Source organism: Aotus nancymaae, unplaced genomic scaffold (assembly GCF_030222135.1).
Source record: "Aotus nancymaae isolate 86718 unplaced genomic scaffold, 86718_ANA_hifiasm-v0.15.2.pri h1tg000108l, whole genome shotgun sequence".
In the NCBI taxonomy this organism is placed as follows: Eukaryota; Metazoa; Chordata; class Mammalia; order Primates; family Aotidae; genus Aotus; species Aotus nancymaae.
Genome location: NW_026988523.1, coordinates 41,229,481 through 41,247,332, shown reverse-complemented (window position 1 = coordinate 41,247,332; position 17,852 = coordinate 41,229,481). Strand labels below are relative to the sequence as shown.

Below are 17,852 nucleotides of genomic sequence, written 5' to 3'. Positions count from 1 at the left end.
GTCATCAGCTACAATATTTAGTCAACATTTTACTTACAGAGGAGAAGCAGATTGCAAAACCATAGCTTTCAACTCCACCAAAAGCTACATCTGAGCTATTTTGCCATTCTCAAAAGCACAAATAAGTATTAGGTTACGGTGACAGATTTTTTTATATGGTTTAGAATGAAAAGCATTGGGGCAATTCAACAAACACTTATTGATCAACTTATAACTATAAAACTGTTCTAAATGCTACGTGACATATAGAGACAACTAGTACATGGGCTGCTCTTCAAGAACTTACAACGTACTGAGAAAGACAAAAGTTAAACAACTCTTATGATAAGCTAGATGAAGTAAAAGCATGAACAACTACTTCTAACTGGAGACACTGAAGAAAAAGGTCATAGATCAAATATTATGTGTGGTGAACCTTAATGAATGTGTAAATTCCCCAAGTGGCAGAACTACTGCACTGTACAACTCCAAGAGATGACCTTACAAGGTGACCTAGCCAGGCAGGGAAAGGGCAAAGGCCACATCAAGCCAAGGATAAACATGAGCAAAGGCAGGGAAGGCATGATATCATGTTCAGGGAAAGGTGAATTATTTGGTTAGCTAAAATGCTGGTTGAAAATATAGGTTAGGGTCAAGTTAGGGCAGGTTTAAAGATTAAGCCAGCTTAACCTTAAGTATTTATCTTGTGTATATAACTTCAGGAAAAGAAATCTAGCAGAAGTATGGAAACTGAGGAGGAAAAGACTGGAGGCAAATTAAGACTTGAATGAGAGAAGCCTTGAATGGAGCATCAAAAATGAAAAGACAATCTGTCACTTTCTGCTGGGTCACCTGGTTTAATGTAGTATAAATCAAAATAATAGTTACATGATCTAGCTACCTGAACAATTTTAGTATATCTCAAATAAACTTCAGAACAAATATGTACATGCCCAGTACCTTCGCTTTCCCAGGCCTGGAGCTGATCTTGATCCCTTGTGGCACTGCCCAACACCTCCCGAGGCACAGGTTCCATTCGAGCATCCACATTCTTTTGCTGAGAGGACTGGTTAAATCCTTCAATTGCCTTTTGGAAAAATAAGTTCAGCTCCTCAAAGTTCATGGCCTGGAGCTCTGCATGAAGTTCTACCTGTTGGGCTTCTTCAAGTTCATTCCAGAAACGTAGTAGGTGTTCTTGCCCAGCTTTGGACAACCTGAGTTTGAGGTCATCAATGTTCATAATGCTCTAATAGCCAAGTTTTGTGAAAATAGGGGTGTAATTTATGTACCTGTAAACCTAAACGAGAAAAGTAATTAACAGCATGTCAAAATCCAACCTCCAAAATTGAGGGTTTTTTTTTTCCCTTCTAAAAATAAGAATATTTTTAAAACTTGATGTTAAAGAAATTAACTTCTGCTTTTCCATCACTCAATATTTGTAAGGGATCACACCTGTAAGACAATAATATGTACCAGTCACTTCTAAGTACTTTACCTTCAGGTCTTGTTTAATTTTCAACAACTCTATGGCACAGGCACTATTATTACCACTCCTTTACAGCTGAGAAGACAGGCAGAGAGGCTAAGCAACCTGACCAATGAGTGGAGCTGGGATATGAATCCAGGCAGCCTGACAAGGCTCACACTCTTTACCATGTTTAATTGTCTCTGTATTACTCCTTTGACCGCTAAGCTACCACGGAAAGAACACCTGACTGCTTAATATTTCAATGCTCTCCTTGTATCTCTAATGATAGAGATAGTTTATGCTTTCTTATAGTCAGTATACTGAAATATTCAGGAAGACAGAACCACCTATAATCAGGAAAAATACGTTTCATTTCATTAGCAACTTCTGCAAAGAAGCAATAATAACACACCTATTTCCTCTACTCACTAAAAACTTGGACCCTCCTTAAAGAGACAAGCAATACACACATAACAATCAGTGAATAAGACAAATGTTTTCTAAAGAGCATTCTGTGATAATATAGTAAAATATTAAACTTCATAGTGCTAAAAAGTAAGAAAATGAGTAAATATTTAATCTACTCGCCCAATATAGACCAATGCTCTGAGAGGAGATAGGTGTTGTCTAGAAGCTCACAAAGAGGCACAGTCTAGCTGTGTGTTGAGGGTTGGGCAGACTACATAGATAAGATGAGAGACCAGGCGCAATAGCTCACGACTGTAATCCCAGTACAGGCTGAATAAGCGAACTGCCTGGGCTCAGGAGTTCAAGACCAGCCTGGGCAACATGGCAAACCCCACCTCTACAAAAAATACAAAAATTAGCCAGGTGTGGTGATGCATGCAGTACCAGGTACTTGGGAGGCTGAGGTGGAGGATCACCTGAATTTGAAAGGTTGAGGCTGCAGTCAGGCATAATCACGTCACTGCACTCCAGGCTGGAGACAGGAGATCCTGTCTCAAAAAAAATTAAAAGATTAGGAAACAAGCAGAGCCTGGTGGCCATGAGGAGCAAGCATGTGTGGGATGGAAAGCAGTAAGAAGGTGAACATCATGACAAACGATAGAAAATGGCCTAGTGTCGGGCTAGATCATGAAGAGCCTTGAAAACTAAGCAAAAAAATTCAGACTTCATAGAGTAAGTAATAGAAAGCCAACAGCAGATTCTCAAACAGGGCAATGTTACCATGCTTTAAGGAGATGAGAGACAGGAGCAATGGCATACAATAGATTGTAAGGAGGAACAACTAGAACCAGGAAAAGAAGTTAAAAGACAACTGCAGTAAGAAATACCAAAGGTCTCACCAGATTAGTGGCAGAGAAAATAAGAGTGAAAGGAATAAATCTGAGGGTCACTGTAAAGAATCATCACTACATTATAACTGCTTCGATGTGAGGGACAGAGGGAAAAAGTAGGTACCAAAAAAACAGCCCACTTATCTTCTCCTCCTGTAAGAACAGTGAAAAGTAACACACATGGTAGTTCAGAGCACAATTCTAGGCTCAGCTGAGCCACTTAATTTCCTCATGCCTCGGTTATCTTATCTGTCAAATGAGATTAATAATAGTCTCTACTTCACCAGGATTATTAAACATCAAACACCATTTACAAGCTCAGGTCTAGCTTGTGTGCTCCTATATCTGTGTGTTCCCTGACGTGGTAATAAAAACACTTAGCTTTGAACGTTCATTATGGTATTAAAAGGCATTCCTATTGATTTACATAGGTTTCAAGAGTCATGATGCTATTTTTTTTTTAATTTTTAAAAATCATATTAAAAAACACACTTGAGCTGGGCGCGGTGGCTCACGCCTGTAATCCCAGCACTTTGGGAGGCCGAGGCGGGCAGATCACCTGAGTTCAGGAGATGGAGACCAGCCTGACCAACATGGAGAAACCCCATCTCTACTAAAAATACAAAATTGGCCAGGCATGGTGTCACATGCCTGTAATTCTAGCTACTTCAAAGGCTGTGGCAGGAGAATTGCTTGACCCGGGAGGCAGAGGTTGGAGATCAGGCCATTGCACTCCAGCCTAGGCAACAAAAGCAAAACTCCATCTCAAAAAAAAAAAAAAAAAAAAAGACACTTGAGTGGAACAGATTTATATTAAACTATTTTCCAAGGAATGTAGCTTTTCCCAAGACCTCATTTATGCTACTGCTTTGCCTCTGATTTAAGGGAGTACATTGTAGTGGGAAGATCAGCAGTGAACCAGATAACCAAAGAATAGGAAGTCTCTGTTCTTGGTTCTTCTCCATCATTTGATTCTATGCAATCATTTTACCTCCCTGTACATGTATTTCCTCATGAATATAAGACAATCAACCTTTCTCACATGCCTTCAAGAGAGTCAAGAGTAAAAAGTGCTCTGTCTGCTAAAAGGCATACACAAACATATTATTATAACATTTTAAGATATAAAACAAACTTTTCCTAAAAGTTCCTCCTAAAAGGTCATTAGATACTCATCCGCCTTCAGACACTTGGGAAAATGAATCCATGCAAATAAGATACCTCATAAACTTTGATAACTGGTCACGTGTTCATTTATATGTTGTATAATGTTCATAATACAACAACCATACTTGAGTTTTGGACAACCATAATTTATCTATGATATTTATTTGAGGCAGATATAAGCACCTCCATGCCACAAAAATAGTACCATATTTCCCATTAACGCTGCTTAGAGGCAGGTGTGTGTAATGGTAAGCAGCAACGAATAGAAGAATTAAGAGATACAGATTTTTATTTTGACAACCAAAATCTGAAAAAGTTGAAAATCTGCTCTAGAAATTATGACAAAACTTGGTACATGCCCATAGCCTAATGCATCTGCATCAAAATAAATGACAAATTTGGTAATAATCTACCATTATCAAATATATTTTTATTAAATAACAGCATGAAGGAAATCCAGCATTTTTCCCTCGTTTTCTGGCCTCCCCCAACTGGCCCCTATCTCTGCTGGTATATGCATGCCCTCAAAATTAGTAAGCAAACCTCTTTAAAGCTTTTTAAAAACAGTAGAGTTAAGACATAACCACCAACTGAATCCTATAAATGCCTGGCAGGCGGCACAGCCTATGAAGTCTTTCTTAGTTCCAGCTAAGTGAGCCAACTGACTAAGAGTGAAGGAATAGACAACTGCCTTCAGTTTCCTGCAAACTCTTGGGTCCACACCCAGTGAATTTCACCTAAAAGTCTTTAAACTTTTGCAACACCAAATGACACACACATATGATCATAATCACTATTACCTGATTTCAGATTTCATAAACCATGTAGAAATAAGTGTAGCACAGCGTCAGGTCAAACTTCAAGCTGCCATATGTTCAACGTACGTGTGCTCAGCCCTCCAATACCATCCTTCTTCTGGGGGGCCAAGAGAGAGGAAACCCAGAAATTTCAATCCTCTCTCACTACCAGTATCAAGACAAATAAAACCAAAATAAAGCAAGAAAGTGGCAAGCTAACAGGATTTGCCCCACTGTCCTGTCCTCCAAAGGTATCTCCTAGTCCTTGTCAGAGCTCTCAATTCTTTTCCTCATATATTCAAGACACACCAACTCGCTTCCACCTGACAGTTTCAACGACCTCCTGTCCCACTGGAGGCCCGCACACCTGGGATAACCGTCCACGAGGCCCCAGCCTGAGAGCCTCGAGGTCTTTACTGCCCACCTGGGAAAGGCCCCATTCCAACCCCACACACCTAGACAACCTCCTAGGTCTCCAGACACTGGCCCAGACCTCCTCCCACAACGCCCCCAGCGCATCTGGGGCACGCTCATCCCATCCCCGGGCCCTCCATCCACAACCTCCAGCGGGGTGGCGGAGGATGGGGTGCGACTGCGGGTCGCACGGGCTGGGGTGTGTGTGTGTGTGTGTCTGTGCCGGCGGACGGGAGGCTCCTCGGCGTGTGCTCCGCTGCCCGCGCTGTGCACGTTCGTGCGACGCGTGTCCACGTCTGCGCCCGTGGCCGTGTGTGCGGCGGGACCAGGGCCCCCGCTGCCCGGGTCCCGAGCCCGCCGTCCCCTCACTGGGCTGGGAGCCCCTCACCTTCTTCAGCACAACGGCAGCTCCGCCCGGCTCCGGCTCCTTCCGCGCGGCCACTCATCTGCGTTCCGCGCCAGCTGCGAATATATACCCTCATCCGGGGGGCCGCGGCGTGGGGGCGGGCCGGGAGCGGGGGCTAAGAGGAACGCCAGCCCCGGCCACCCCGCCCCTCTTGCCACGACGAGTGGCTGCTGGCGCGGGGAGGAGTGGAACCCTACCGCCTAGACACGTCAGCGTCGAGAGCGCAGGCGAACAGGCGGGCGCGGCTTGGGGCGCCGGGGCGGGGCTAGGGGGTGGGGGGCCGAGCGTGAAGGGAGGGGACCGCCGGGGCAGGGCGGGGCCTAATGCGTCACTCATCCTCTGGCCCAATGGGGATGGTCCTGGAGCGCAGTCAGCGGGCGGCCCCGCTTCTCCTGCGCACTAGCTGGGGCGGGGGGATGTCAGTTGGGTCCGCTAGGAGGGGCCGGGTCCGGGCCAGCAAAGAGCGCCTTAGTGGGTCCCAGGAGCCCTGACGTCCCTAGGTTGTACTGGGAGGTGCGAGTCCAAGGCTCTTAGTGGGCCCAGCGGCACGGAGCACAAGCGGGCCACAGAGATGGGCGGGGAGCTGTGTCCCCAAGGTGGCGGATTTCAGAGCCACCCACGCGGGTGGTTGGGAAAGAGCGGCGGATTTTTCCGCGGAGAAACCTTCAGGGCGGGCCTGGCGCGCTCCCTGACCTTGGGCTAGTTATTTTGTGTGCAGTTCGCAAGATATCTGGCCAGGCCCCAAACTCGCTCTCTGGTGGTGTTTTGGCTCCGAAGAAAGTGAAGCCGGGCCTTTTTACTTTTGCACAGATAGGAAAGGAGAGAGGAAATGCAAGCAAAGGTATTAGGTAACCTAAGTTTGTGTAAGCCTGGGCTCATCATTGTGAGTCTGCAGTCTTAAGGTCGCTAGGCCTCAGTACTCTGCAGGAAGATGGTGGAGGGCCTCGATGACCTCCCAGGCCATTGCAGGACCAGTGTTTATACTCCTGTTGCATAACCTAGTGTGGGTGTGCGCACACAGATTATTATATGTTCAGCCCTGTGCCCTTGGAAACTATGTTTACATTTAAAGTTTTGTCGTATTTTGCAGTTTTTGCAAGAACTACGATATGTTGAAATACCAAAAATACCTAGATTTAACATAGCACCTATCATAAAGAGATTCAGGCATTTAGGTGCCTTTCTTCCACTTTCTTGAGTGCAAAGGCCTTTTCATTTCCTTTATCAAGTAACAGGAAAAACCTAAACTTGGTAAATAATGCTGGTAGATTTACATTCAGGAGATTGAATACTCTCCATCTCTCATGATCATAGAACTTCATTCATTTCTTTGAAAGAATAGTATAGTGATTGGTTTCTTAACCATGGGATCTTAAGAGTTTCACCTTCTTTATTGCTTGTGATCTTTGGCAAGCTACTTGTGGGTCAGTTTTCTCATCTATAAAAAACACAATAAAATAAAGATGAAAATGCCATTTGGTGGTTGCATTAAACCAATCGATATAAAGTATGTAAAATGGAGTAAACACTAAATAACTTTTAGCTATTATTTATTATTGAGTGCTTATAAAAATTCAAACTAGGAGACCCAGATTCAAAATCAGTCTACCCTTACTAACTGTGTGACTTTGGGTAAGTCATTTAACCCCTCCAAACTCCAATGTCCTTTTATGAAATGAGGCTAATACCTATTTCACATGGGTGTAGTAAAAAATGAGAAAGAACCTAAGATAATGTCTGGAATATTATAGGCATTCTATAAGTCTTAGATGAATTACTGAGTAAAGAGCAAAATTATTAGTTAGAAATCTTTTAAAGAAAAAAGGTAAAACTGAGGTCCCACTCAAATGTTTTTAATGAACTACTATAAAATCAAATTTGTACTTTGACCTTGTGTTGCTAAAGTTTCATCTGTTTGTTTGTTATGCTGGTTATTAGGCATAAAATGGGTCATAATCTCATCTCACCAGCTAAATGTCCAGAAATTTCTCACACTAGAGTTATTTCTGTCCTTCAAAATACTTTTTATATGCATTGTCTTTTAAGAGCTGATTGAAGAAAACAAGGCAAGGATGCTCTATGATTTTTTTGACATTACACCAAAGGTATCAGCTAATGAAGTTAGACAACAGAAATCATAAGAGGCTTATGAATTAGAAAAAATATATAAGAACTAAAAATTGCCGGGCGCGGTGGCTCACGCCTGTAATCCCAGTACTTTGAGAGGCCGAGGCGGGTGGATCACGAGGTCAAGAGATCGAGACCATCCTGGTCAACATGGTGAAACCCCGTCTCTACAAAAAATACAAAAAATTAGCTGGGCATGGTGGTGTGTGCCTGTAATCCCAGCTACTCAGGAGGCTGAGGCAGGAGAATTGCCTGAACCCAGGAGGCGGAGGTTGCGGTGAGCCAAGATCGCGCCATTGCACTCCAGCCTGGGTAACAAGAGCAAAACTCCGTCTCAAAAAAAGAACTAAAAATTATTTTTTAAGGATTTAAGAAAGTAGTAAAACTACTTTGACTTGCAAATGACAAAAGAGAATATCTGGAAAACCCTAGAGAGTCAATGATAAGACTAACCATAGAAAAATTTTGGTAAGTGTATTAGTCCATTTTCATGCTGCTATGAAGAGATACCTGAGATGTAATTTACAAAGAAAAGAGGTTTAATTGATTCACAGTTCTGCAGAAGCCTCAGGCAATGTACAATCATGATGGAAGGCACCTCTTCACAGGGCAGTAGGAGGGAATGACTGCTGAGCAAAGAGGGAAGCCCCTTATAAAACCATCATATGGTTGGGCGCAGTGGCTCCCAGCATTTTGAGAGGCCAAGGCAGGAGGATCACCTCAGGTCAGGAGTTTGAGACCAGCCTGGCCAATATGGTGAAAACCTATCTCAGGTCAGGAGTTTGAGACCAGCCTGGCCAATATGGTGAAAACCTATCTCTACTAAAAATACAAAAATTAGCTGAGTGTGGTGGCACATGCCTGTAATCCCAGCTGCTTAAGAGGCTGAGGCAAGACAATTGCTTGAACCTGGGAGGTGGAGGTTGCAGTGAGCTGAGATTGTGCCACTGCACTCCAGCGTGGGTGACAGAGCCAGACTATGTTTCAAAAAAAAAAAAAAAAACCATCAGATCAGCTGGGTGTGTTGGCTTATGCCTGTAATCCCAGCACTTTGGGAAGCTGAGGCAGGTGGATCACGAGATCAGGAGTTTGAGACCAGCCTGGCCAACATAGTGAAACCCCATCTCTATTAAAAATACAAAAATTAGCCAGGTGTGGTGGCATGTGCCTATAGTCCTAGCTACTTGGGAGGCTGAGGCATGAGAACCACTTGAACCCAGGAGGGGTGAGACTCTGTCTACAAAAAAAAAAAAAAAAGAATCAGATATGGTGAGAACTCACTATCAGGAGAACAGCATGGTGGAAACCACCCCCATGATTCAATTATCTCCACCTGGTCCAGCCCTTGACACATGGAGATTATTAAAATTCAAGGTGAGATTTGGGTGGGGACACAGACAAACCATATCAGTAAGGTAGCAAGTTATAAAATTAACATATAGAAATCAATAGCTCTCATATACGCACGTTATAACATTTAGAAGACACGTTGGTGGAGAAAACGCCATTTATAACAGCAACAAAAAAATTAAGTATAAATTTAGCATAAAATGTGCAAAACCTGTATAAGAAGAGTTATAAAACACACCTGAAAGCCACACAAGATACTTATCAATGGAAAAATTCTGGAGCTATTTCCTGTGTGTTGTGGATGTGAACAAATGACTAAATAAATTTATTTTGGTCATTGTGCCATGGTTATGTAAAAGAATGTTTGTCTTCTTAGGAAAGACATACTAAAATATTTCGACTAAAAGAATATGACGTCTGCAATTCTTAAATGGTTCAGAAAGATCGGGAGCAATGGCTCAAGCCTGTAATCCCAGCACTTTGGGAGGCCAAGACGAGAGGATCACTTGAGCCTAGGAATTTGACTAGCCTGAGCAACATGGCAAAAACCCATCTCTACAAAAAAACACAAAAATTAGCTGGGCATAGTGGTGTGTGCCTCTGGACCCAGCTATTCCTAAGGCTGAGGCAGGAGGATCGCTTTAGTCCTGGAGGTTCTGGCTGCAGTGAGCTGTGATCATGCCACTACACTTCAACCTGGGTGACAGAGTGAGACCTTGTCTCAAAGAATAAATAAAAGGTTCAGAAAGAAATATATGTGCATACATACATGGGGGTAAGGAAGGATGAAATTTGGGAGGCAAAGTAAATAAGAATAAAGTAAATGGAGGAAAATGCTAACAATTAGCTACTTTAAAAGGGTGCTTAGAACTTCTTTATACTGTTCTACAAGATTGAAATTATAAAATACAACCAACAGTGGAGTTGTTCATTACCAGTCCAACACAAAAGAAAATCATTAACCCACAGATCATACAGCTCTGAAGGAAAAGGATCCAGGAAAGATACAACAGTCCACAGAACAGTATACCTGTTCCATGTTGCAAGTCTTCTGGCATCTGGTCAGAATGCCACATCACCTGAGACGCTGTAAATGCCACTGGCAAGTGCTGTTTATGGTGGCAACTGTGCCTCCTTAGTACAGCAATCATGATAGGGAAATGTTTTTCTGTAATTCTCAGCCTTCTAGTTGGATACAGTGGAGGCTTAGATGAAGAGCACAGAAACCTGTACAGAATAGGCATTGCCTGGAATCCCTCCATGTTTATATATGGATGACTCTGAGTTGAACTATTCTCTTAAGTGCAAACTGGCACATTTTCAGCATTCAAAAAAGAACAAACTAATGTTTGCTCAAAATGTTTATTTGGTTGCTCTGTGCTAGACCTTGTGATAGACACCTAGGAAATCAAAAGATTCTGTGTCCTAAAGGGCTTTATAGTGCAATAATAGAAATAGGAGAGATGTTTCTTTTTCAAGGCAGAGAGTCATAAGCGCCACAGTGAATGCACAGATAAAGGATTTCAGAGCTCAGAGGAGGGAAAGAATGAAGGATTGAAGAGGTTTCCCAAAGGACAGGCCAGTAGGTTTGGGAAAGAGGCCAGAGGCAAGGGACAGCCTCACTCCTCACAGGAGTCTGCCCTTTGAAACTCAGCCTTGGGGTATGGAGGCTTTCATGTGGTTTCCCACTTGTAGCACCATAACCTTTTCTAAATTTTTGTGGTTTTTTTTTTGGAACAGGGTCTCACTCTGTCACCCAGGCTGGAGTGTGGTGGCGTGATTTCGGCTCACTGCAACCTCTGCCTCCCAGGTTCAAGGGATTCTCCTGCCTCAGCCTCCCAAGTAGCTGGGATTACAGACGCCTGCCACTACACGCGGCTAATTTTTGTATTTCTAGTACAGACAGGGTTTCACGATGTTAGTCAGGCTGGTCTCAAACTCCTGACCTCAGTTGATCCGCCTGCCTTGGCCTCCCAAAGTGCTGAGATTACAGGCCTGAGCCACCGCGCATGGCCGCACCATCACCTTTTCTAACTCCTGCTGCCTCCTTAATGAAAAAGCCCAAGGAATTTGTACTCAGGTAAAGAACTTAGAAAGTGAGATATGCTATGCTATTAAATAAGCTGTAAAATGTGAAACACCAAAACCGGAATATTTACCAAAAAGTATGTATTTTCAGTAGTGTGTTATGGACTCAGCTTGGTTTTCAAAAAGATAAGTAATATTTCATCTACTAGATAGACAGTAGATAGATATAGATAGATAGAGCCAGGCACGGTGACCCATACCTGTAATCCAAGCACTTTGGGAGGCTGAGGAGGGTGGATTGCTTGAGCCCAGCAGCTCAAGACCAGCTTGGGCAACATAGAGAAACCCCGTCTCTACCAAAAATACAAAAAATTAGCCGGTGTGCTTGTGCACACCTGTGGTCCCAGCTACTTGCGAGGCTGAGGCAGGAGAGTCACTTGAGCCTGGGAGGCAGAGGTTGCAGTGAGCCCAGATCACACCACTGCACTACAGCCTCGGTGACAGAGTGAGATCCCCATCTCAAAAAAAAAAAAGAAAAGAGAGGTACAACAGGTATATTATAGAAGCTGTGAGACCTGGAAAAAATCACCTAAATGCCCTCCCTGAACATCAGTTTCCTTATCTACAAAATTGAAATACTAGTCTAATACATCATATGGAGTTGGAAAGAGGAAAGAGAAAAGAGAAAAGTTGGCTGGGCACAGTGGCTCATGCCTGTAATCCCAACACTTTGGGAGGCCAAGGTGGGCAGATCACCTGAGGTCAGGAGTTCAAGACCAGTCTGGCCAACATGGAGAAACCCTATCTCTACTAAAAATAAAAAAATTAGCCAGGTGTGGTGGCAGATGCCTGTAATCCCAGGGAGGCTGAGGCAGAAGAATCGCTTGAATCCAGGAGGTGGAGGTTGCAGTGAGCCAAGTTTGCACCATTGGACTCCAGCCTGGCAGACAAGAGCAAGACTGAGTCTTAAAAAAAAAAAAAAAAGAGAGAGCTAGAGAAAGCCTAGCACACAGTAGCTACTCAATAAACGTTAGGCCAATAAGTGAAAGACAGAAGGAAAGAAGGAAAAAAGTGAAATGGAGAAGTCCTCTATTAAAAATATAGAATCAGACTGGGTGAGGTGGCTCACACCTGTAATCCCAACATTTTGGGAGGCCGAGGCAGGTGCATCACCTGAGGTCAGGAGTTCCAGACTAGCCTGACTGACTAAATATAAAAAAATTAGCTGAGAGTGGTGGTGCACACCTGTAATCCCAGCTACTTGAGAAGCTGAGGCAGGAGAGTGGCTTGAACCCAGGAGGCAGAGGTTGCAGGGAGCCGAGATTGCACCATTGCACCCCAGCCTGGACAACAAAAGTGGAACTTCATCTCGAAGAAAAAAAAATACAGAATCATATTGGGATTACAGGAGAGATGTTTTAGGTGGGCCATTACTGCAAACAAATTTTTAAAAATTCAGAACAATAAGTCTTATGTTTTGTCTTTTAGGGACAATAGAATTATGGTGATTTTTACATTCTTTTGGATGATTTTGAGGGGCCATTTTCTAAATATGCTACAGAGAAAATTGTTTTATAATTAGAATTTTTTTTAATTTCAGAAAAGCAGGTACGCTAACAATTTAAAAAGCTGCTTCCTTGATTGTTTCTCTCTGAAGTGATGTCAGATACGTGCCAGTCTGTCCGCACTCACTTGCTTAGTACAACCAGTAATAATCCACAACCCAGGGTTTTTTGTTTTGCTTTGTTTCTGAGACAGGGTCTCACTCTGTTGCCCTGGCTGGAGTGCAGTGGCATAATCTCAGCTCACTGCAACCTCCATCTCCAGGGTTCAAGTGATTCTCGTGCCTCAGTCTCCCAAGTAACTGGGATTACAGGCATGTGCCACCAGGTCTAGCTAATTTTTGTATTTTTAGTAGAGACAGGGTTTCGCCTTGTTGTCCAGACTGGTCTCAAACTCCTGTCCTCAAGTGATCTGCCTGCCTCGGCCTTCCAAAGTGCTGGGATTTCAGGTATGAGCCACAGTGCCTAGCCCCACCCAGATTTTTTGAACAGTGGGCTGCTTTAGCAAATATACACTAGCGGAGCCTTCCCTCCATTGTCCTGAGTGCAACGGCCTCAGCTAGTCCACTGAACTTCTAAAAATGTCGATTGTTTCCTAGCAGTATAGACAACACACCAGGAGAAAGTCTGGCTCAACTCAAGGCTCCGTTCAAGGCAAGGCCTGAGTATTCATGAGATCACTGTTTCCAAGAGCCTTCAAACATATGGGTGGGGGTGAGATTAGGGTTCTGACTTTGCTGTTGGTAGTTTCGTAGGACATGAGTACTTCATTCTCCCAAGGGATGATTCTGACTTACCTCACCGCTTCTTCCACACTATAAATTTTCTGTACTTCAGGATGTGTTTTGAAATTTTGTGGAATGATGAATACACTCTATTAAATGACAAATTTATTTTTTTGCCCAGTGTTTTCGACACCCTCCTAAAGTATATGCAGTCCTTGAGAGGGTTTTGATCTGGAAAGTTGTCAGAAGAGTCTTTGTACATTTACAATGTGTGGGATGCTGGGGATGATATACAAAGATGAGTAAATGTACAACTGCTCAAAACCAATTGTAACCTAAGAATCACACAAACAACAAAATGGAATGAACAGGAGAGAAAGTGGACAAGAGACTGTCAGTGTGACAGGTGCAGTGGCTCACACCTGTAATCTCAGCACTTTGGGAGGTGGAAGTGGACCAATTACTGGAGCTCAGGAGTTCGAGACCCACCTGGGCAACATGGCAAAACCTTGTCTCTACAAAAAATACAAAAATTAGCCGGGCATGGTGGTGTGTGCCTATGGTCCCAGCTACTCCAGAGGCTGAGGTGGGAAGATCACTTGAGTCCAGGAGTTTGAGGCTGCAGTGAGCTGTGATCCTGCCACTGCACTCCAGGCTGAGTGACAGAGCCAGACTCTGTCTCAAAAAAACAAAAAAAAAAAAAAAAAAAGAAGAAGAAGAAAATTGAGACTATCAGTATGTGATAATTACAGGAGGTACACAACCTCAGGATTCCACACCAAGGTATGGTTTTTATGGTGTGGAGAAGTGGACTTGAAATTTCATTCCTGTGCTATTGGCTGGAAATTATCTGGTCCACTTCCCTTAATTCATAGATAAGGAGACAAAATTTCTCATAATTGAAAAGATGAACTGAAGGAAAGAACAAGTAGTTAAGAAGCAACAGCAGGATTAGAAGTCAATCTATTGCCACATAACAGAGTTCCTCTGAAGGTAATGAGTGTAAAAATAATCCAGTCATTAAAAGCCTCAACCCCTATAATCAATTTCAATATATTTTTTTCTCTTAAAGCTAAATGGCTTGTAACCATTGTGAGTCCTAGGTCAAATACTTAATGCATACTCTTGAGCGCCCACTTGACTGAATCTTTCCTTTTTTTTTTTTGAGATGGAATTTTGCTCCATCACGGAGGCTAGAGTGCAGTGGCGCAGGCTCAGCTCACTGCAAACTCCGCCTCCCGGTCTCAGCCTCCCAGGTAGCTGGGATTACAGGCGCCCACCACATCGCTCAGCTAATTTTTTGTATTTTTAGTAGAGACGGGGTTTTGCCATGTTGCCCAGGCTGGTCTGGAACTCCCGGCCTCCAGCGATCCACCCACCTTGGCCTCCCAAAGTGCTGGGATTATAGGCATGAGCCACCACACCCAGCCTAAACTGGATCTTTCTAATGTAGGCAGTCACACAGTGTTAATCTCTCCAAGGGAAATTCCTCAAAAACCTAGCCTAGAATGGCATCTGACCTATATAGAAACCAGAAGGACAGCATACTTTATTCTAAACCTATTTGGTCATTGTTCAGTCATCCATTTCTGCTGGGCTGTTGACCTTCCATAAGATGATTGCTCAGGCTGGGCACAGTGGCTCACAACTGTAATCCCAGCACTTTGGGAGGCCGAGGCAGGTGGATCATAAGGTCAGGAGTTCAAGACCAGCCTGGCCAAGACGGTGAAAACCTGTCTCTACTAAAAATACAAAAATTAGCCAGGCATAGTGGCAGGCACCTGTAATCCCAGCTACTCAGGAGGCTGAGGCGGGGAACTGATTGAACCCAGAAGGCAGAGGTTGCAGTGAGCTGAGATCACGACACTGCACTCCAGCCTGGGTGACAGAGCAAGACTCCCTATCAAAAAAATATATATATGGTTTTCATAATACAGTTTTTCAGCTCTACTCTAAATGAACATATCTGAATTTATTGTGCATTTTATCTCTTACCTTCTCACACATACAATATACCACAAGTTATTTTTGTTGGCGTTATTTCCTGGTCACCTATTCCTTCTTTATGAATTGACAACAAATTAACTTTGTTTTTTATTTTCCAGGTAAGATCTTAGGCACAGCAAAAAATTCCTCAACATTTTTTGCTCCAGACTCCATATCTCCCCTTGGCCTGTGTTACTTAATATTATTGGAAGAAAGAACTGATGTTGCAATAAAAGTCTCTGGCAGTGCCAATTGGCTTGACATCAAAATTGAATTACAAAAACATAAAAAGAAAAAAATTTGAATTACGAAAGTGTGGTTTCAAAACTTATTTGGGTTCTCAGAGTTGCTGGGTAATTATTTCCTGTGTCCCCCTAAAGCATTTATTTATTCATTTGTCTTTAACTGCTTAGCATAATAGGTAAGAACATGAACTCTGAAGCCAGACTACAAGAGTTGGAGTCATGGCTCTACAATTATGACCTTCAACAAGTTAACTGATGACGCCTTGATTTCCAAATGCAGATACTAATAAAACTTACCAGGCTACCATGGTGGCTCACACACCCATAATCCCAGCACTGTGGGAAGCGGAGGCAGGAGAAATGCTTGAGCCCAGGAGTTCAAGAACCAGCCTGGGCAACATAGTGAGACTCTATCTCTACCAAAAAAAAAAATTAATTAATTAATTAAGGTAGCAAAAGAAATAAGACCTACTTAAGAGTTGCTGGGAGGATTAATATTTATAAAGTGTTTAGAGCAGTTTCTGACACAGAATAAGAACTCTCTAAGTTTTTGTTTAAAAAATTATATTTGCTGGCCAAGCATGGTGGCTCAAGCCTATAATCCCAGCACTTTGGGGAGGCTGAGTTAGGAGGGTCACTTGAGGTCAGGAGTTCAAAACCAGACTGGCCAACATGATGAAACTCATGATGAAAATACAAAAATTAGCCAGGCGTGGTGGCAGGTGCCTGTAGTCTCAGTTACTTTGGAGGCTGAGGCAGGAGAATTGTTTGAACCCAGGAGGCAGAGGCTGCAGTGAGCCGAGATCCAGCCACTGAACTCCAGCCTGCTTGACAGAGCAAGACTCCATTTCACATATTTGCTAAGTTTGGCTTTGTGAGTGTCAGGTATTAAGAACAGAATGGTGTCATCTGGAAGGAGTTTGCATAACCCCTCTCCTTGAGTGCAGGTAGGACCTGTGACTTGCTTCTAACAGAATACAGAAAAAGGTGATGAGATATTCACTCCCCTGAATACATTATGCTATATGACAAAGCTGAGGGGATGTCACTCCCAAGACCATGTTACATTATGTAAGACTCCTTCTTGCCAGCAAACTCTTCACAATTCGGCTGGCCTTAAAGAAACAAACTGCCCGCTGGGCGGGGTGGCTTCCACCTGTAATCCCAGCACTTTGGGAGGCCAAGACGGGTGGATCACAAGGTCAAGAGATCGAGACAATCCTGGCTAACTTGGTGGAACCCTGTGTCTACTAAAAATACAAAAATTAGCTGGGCATGGTGGTGGGCGCCTGTAATCCCAGCTACTCGGGAGGGTGAGGCAGGAGAATCACCTGAACCCAGGAGGCGGAGGTTGCAGTGAACTGAGATGGAGTCACTGCACTCCAGCCTGGGCAACAGAGTGAGACTCAGTCTCAACAAAAAAAAAAAAAGAAAAAAGAAACAAACTGCCATGTTGTGAATGGCCTGTGGAGAGGTCCACATGGCAGAGAACTGCATGCAGCTTCTAGGAGCTGAGAGTAGCCTCCAGCCAACAAAAATGCAAACAAATAATAACAAAATAACAACAACAAAACACAGAAATTTGCAATCCTGCAAATGCAAGGAGACAGAGGGAGCTTGGAATTGGAGATAAAAAGGATCACAGGCCTTACCCCACCCCCATGTGTCTCCACTCTGTTTACTCATGTTAATTTTGTGCTGGGTGGTCTCTCCCAGGAAGATTAAAGGGGAATTACCTGTTAATAGTATTGACTCTGGGCACCCCCAGAACCTAAAGGTTTTACCAGCCATAAAATGATTCTCTTAACCATGTTAATTATCCACAAGTGTATTAACTTAGAACCTCTCTTGTAATGTCTTGAGAGAATAAATGCGTAATGGACAGAGGGTCTGGGTCGATTGCTTGCATTTCACCCTGTGAAAGCAGCCAACAGCCATCCCTAGCCCTCTTGAAACACTGTAATGATGTGAGACTGTGTCCATCCATCCGTCTTGAGTCAGGGTCTGCAGGTCAAACTTCCGCAGGCGGTGGGACCCACATCTCACCCACTCAAGGCCATCACTCTGGGGCTTGAATTCTTTAACTTTTTAAAATTTAATTGAGATGGGATTTCACCATGTTTCCCAGGCTGATCTCGAGCAATCCGCCTGCCTCAGACTCTCAAAGTGCTGGGATTACAAGTGTAAACCACCATGTATGCAGTGGCCTTGAATACTGACTTACAAGTTAGCATGTCTTTAACTGAATTCTCAAATGATTCCTATACACCTCCAAAACTACCTGCTTCCCTCCCTCAGTC

The 17,852-nt window shown here is 43.5% G+C and overlaps 1 protein-coding gene across 7 annotated transcripts in view; it reads right to left on the bottom strand.

Annotated features, from left to right (window-relative positions):
• The window catches only part of UAP1 (UDP-N-acetylglucosamine pyrophosphorylase 1), a 37,986-nt gene extending 32,230 nt beyond the window's left edge, over positions 1 to 5,756 (bottom strand). For 2 of the 7 annotated variants that reach the window (XR_002479480.2, XM_021676178.2), the window contains exons 1-2: positions 5,512 to 5,596; positions 940 to 1,276 (exon numbers count right to left, since the gene is read on the bottom strand). Coding sequence is in view for 6 of the 7 variants with exons in the window: in XM_021676178.2 (XP_021531853.1) it covers positions 940 to 1,219 (280 nt within the window). In the remaining variant the exon portion in view is untranslated. Of the gene's footprint in view, positions 1 to 939; positions 1,277 to 4,712; positions 4,989 to 5,511 lie in introns of those variants that run through there. The other 5 variants (XM_021676180.2, XM_021676181.2, XM_021676179.2 and 2 more) reach the window with 4 other exon arrangements.
• Between the last annotated feature and the right edge of the window lie 12,096 nt (positions 5,757 to 17,852).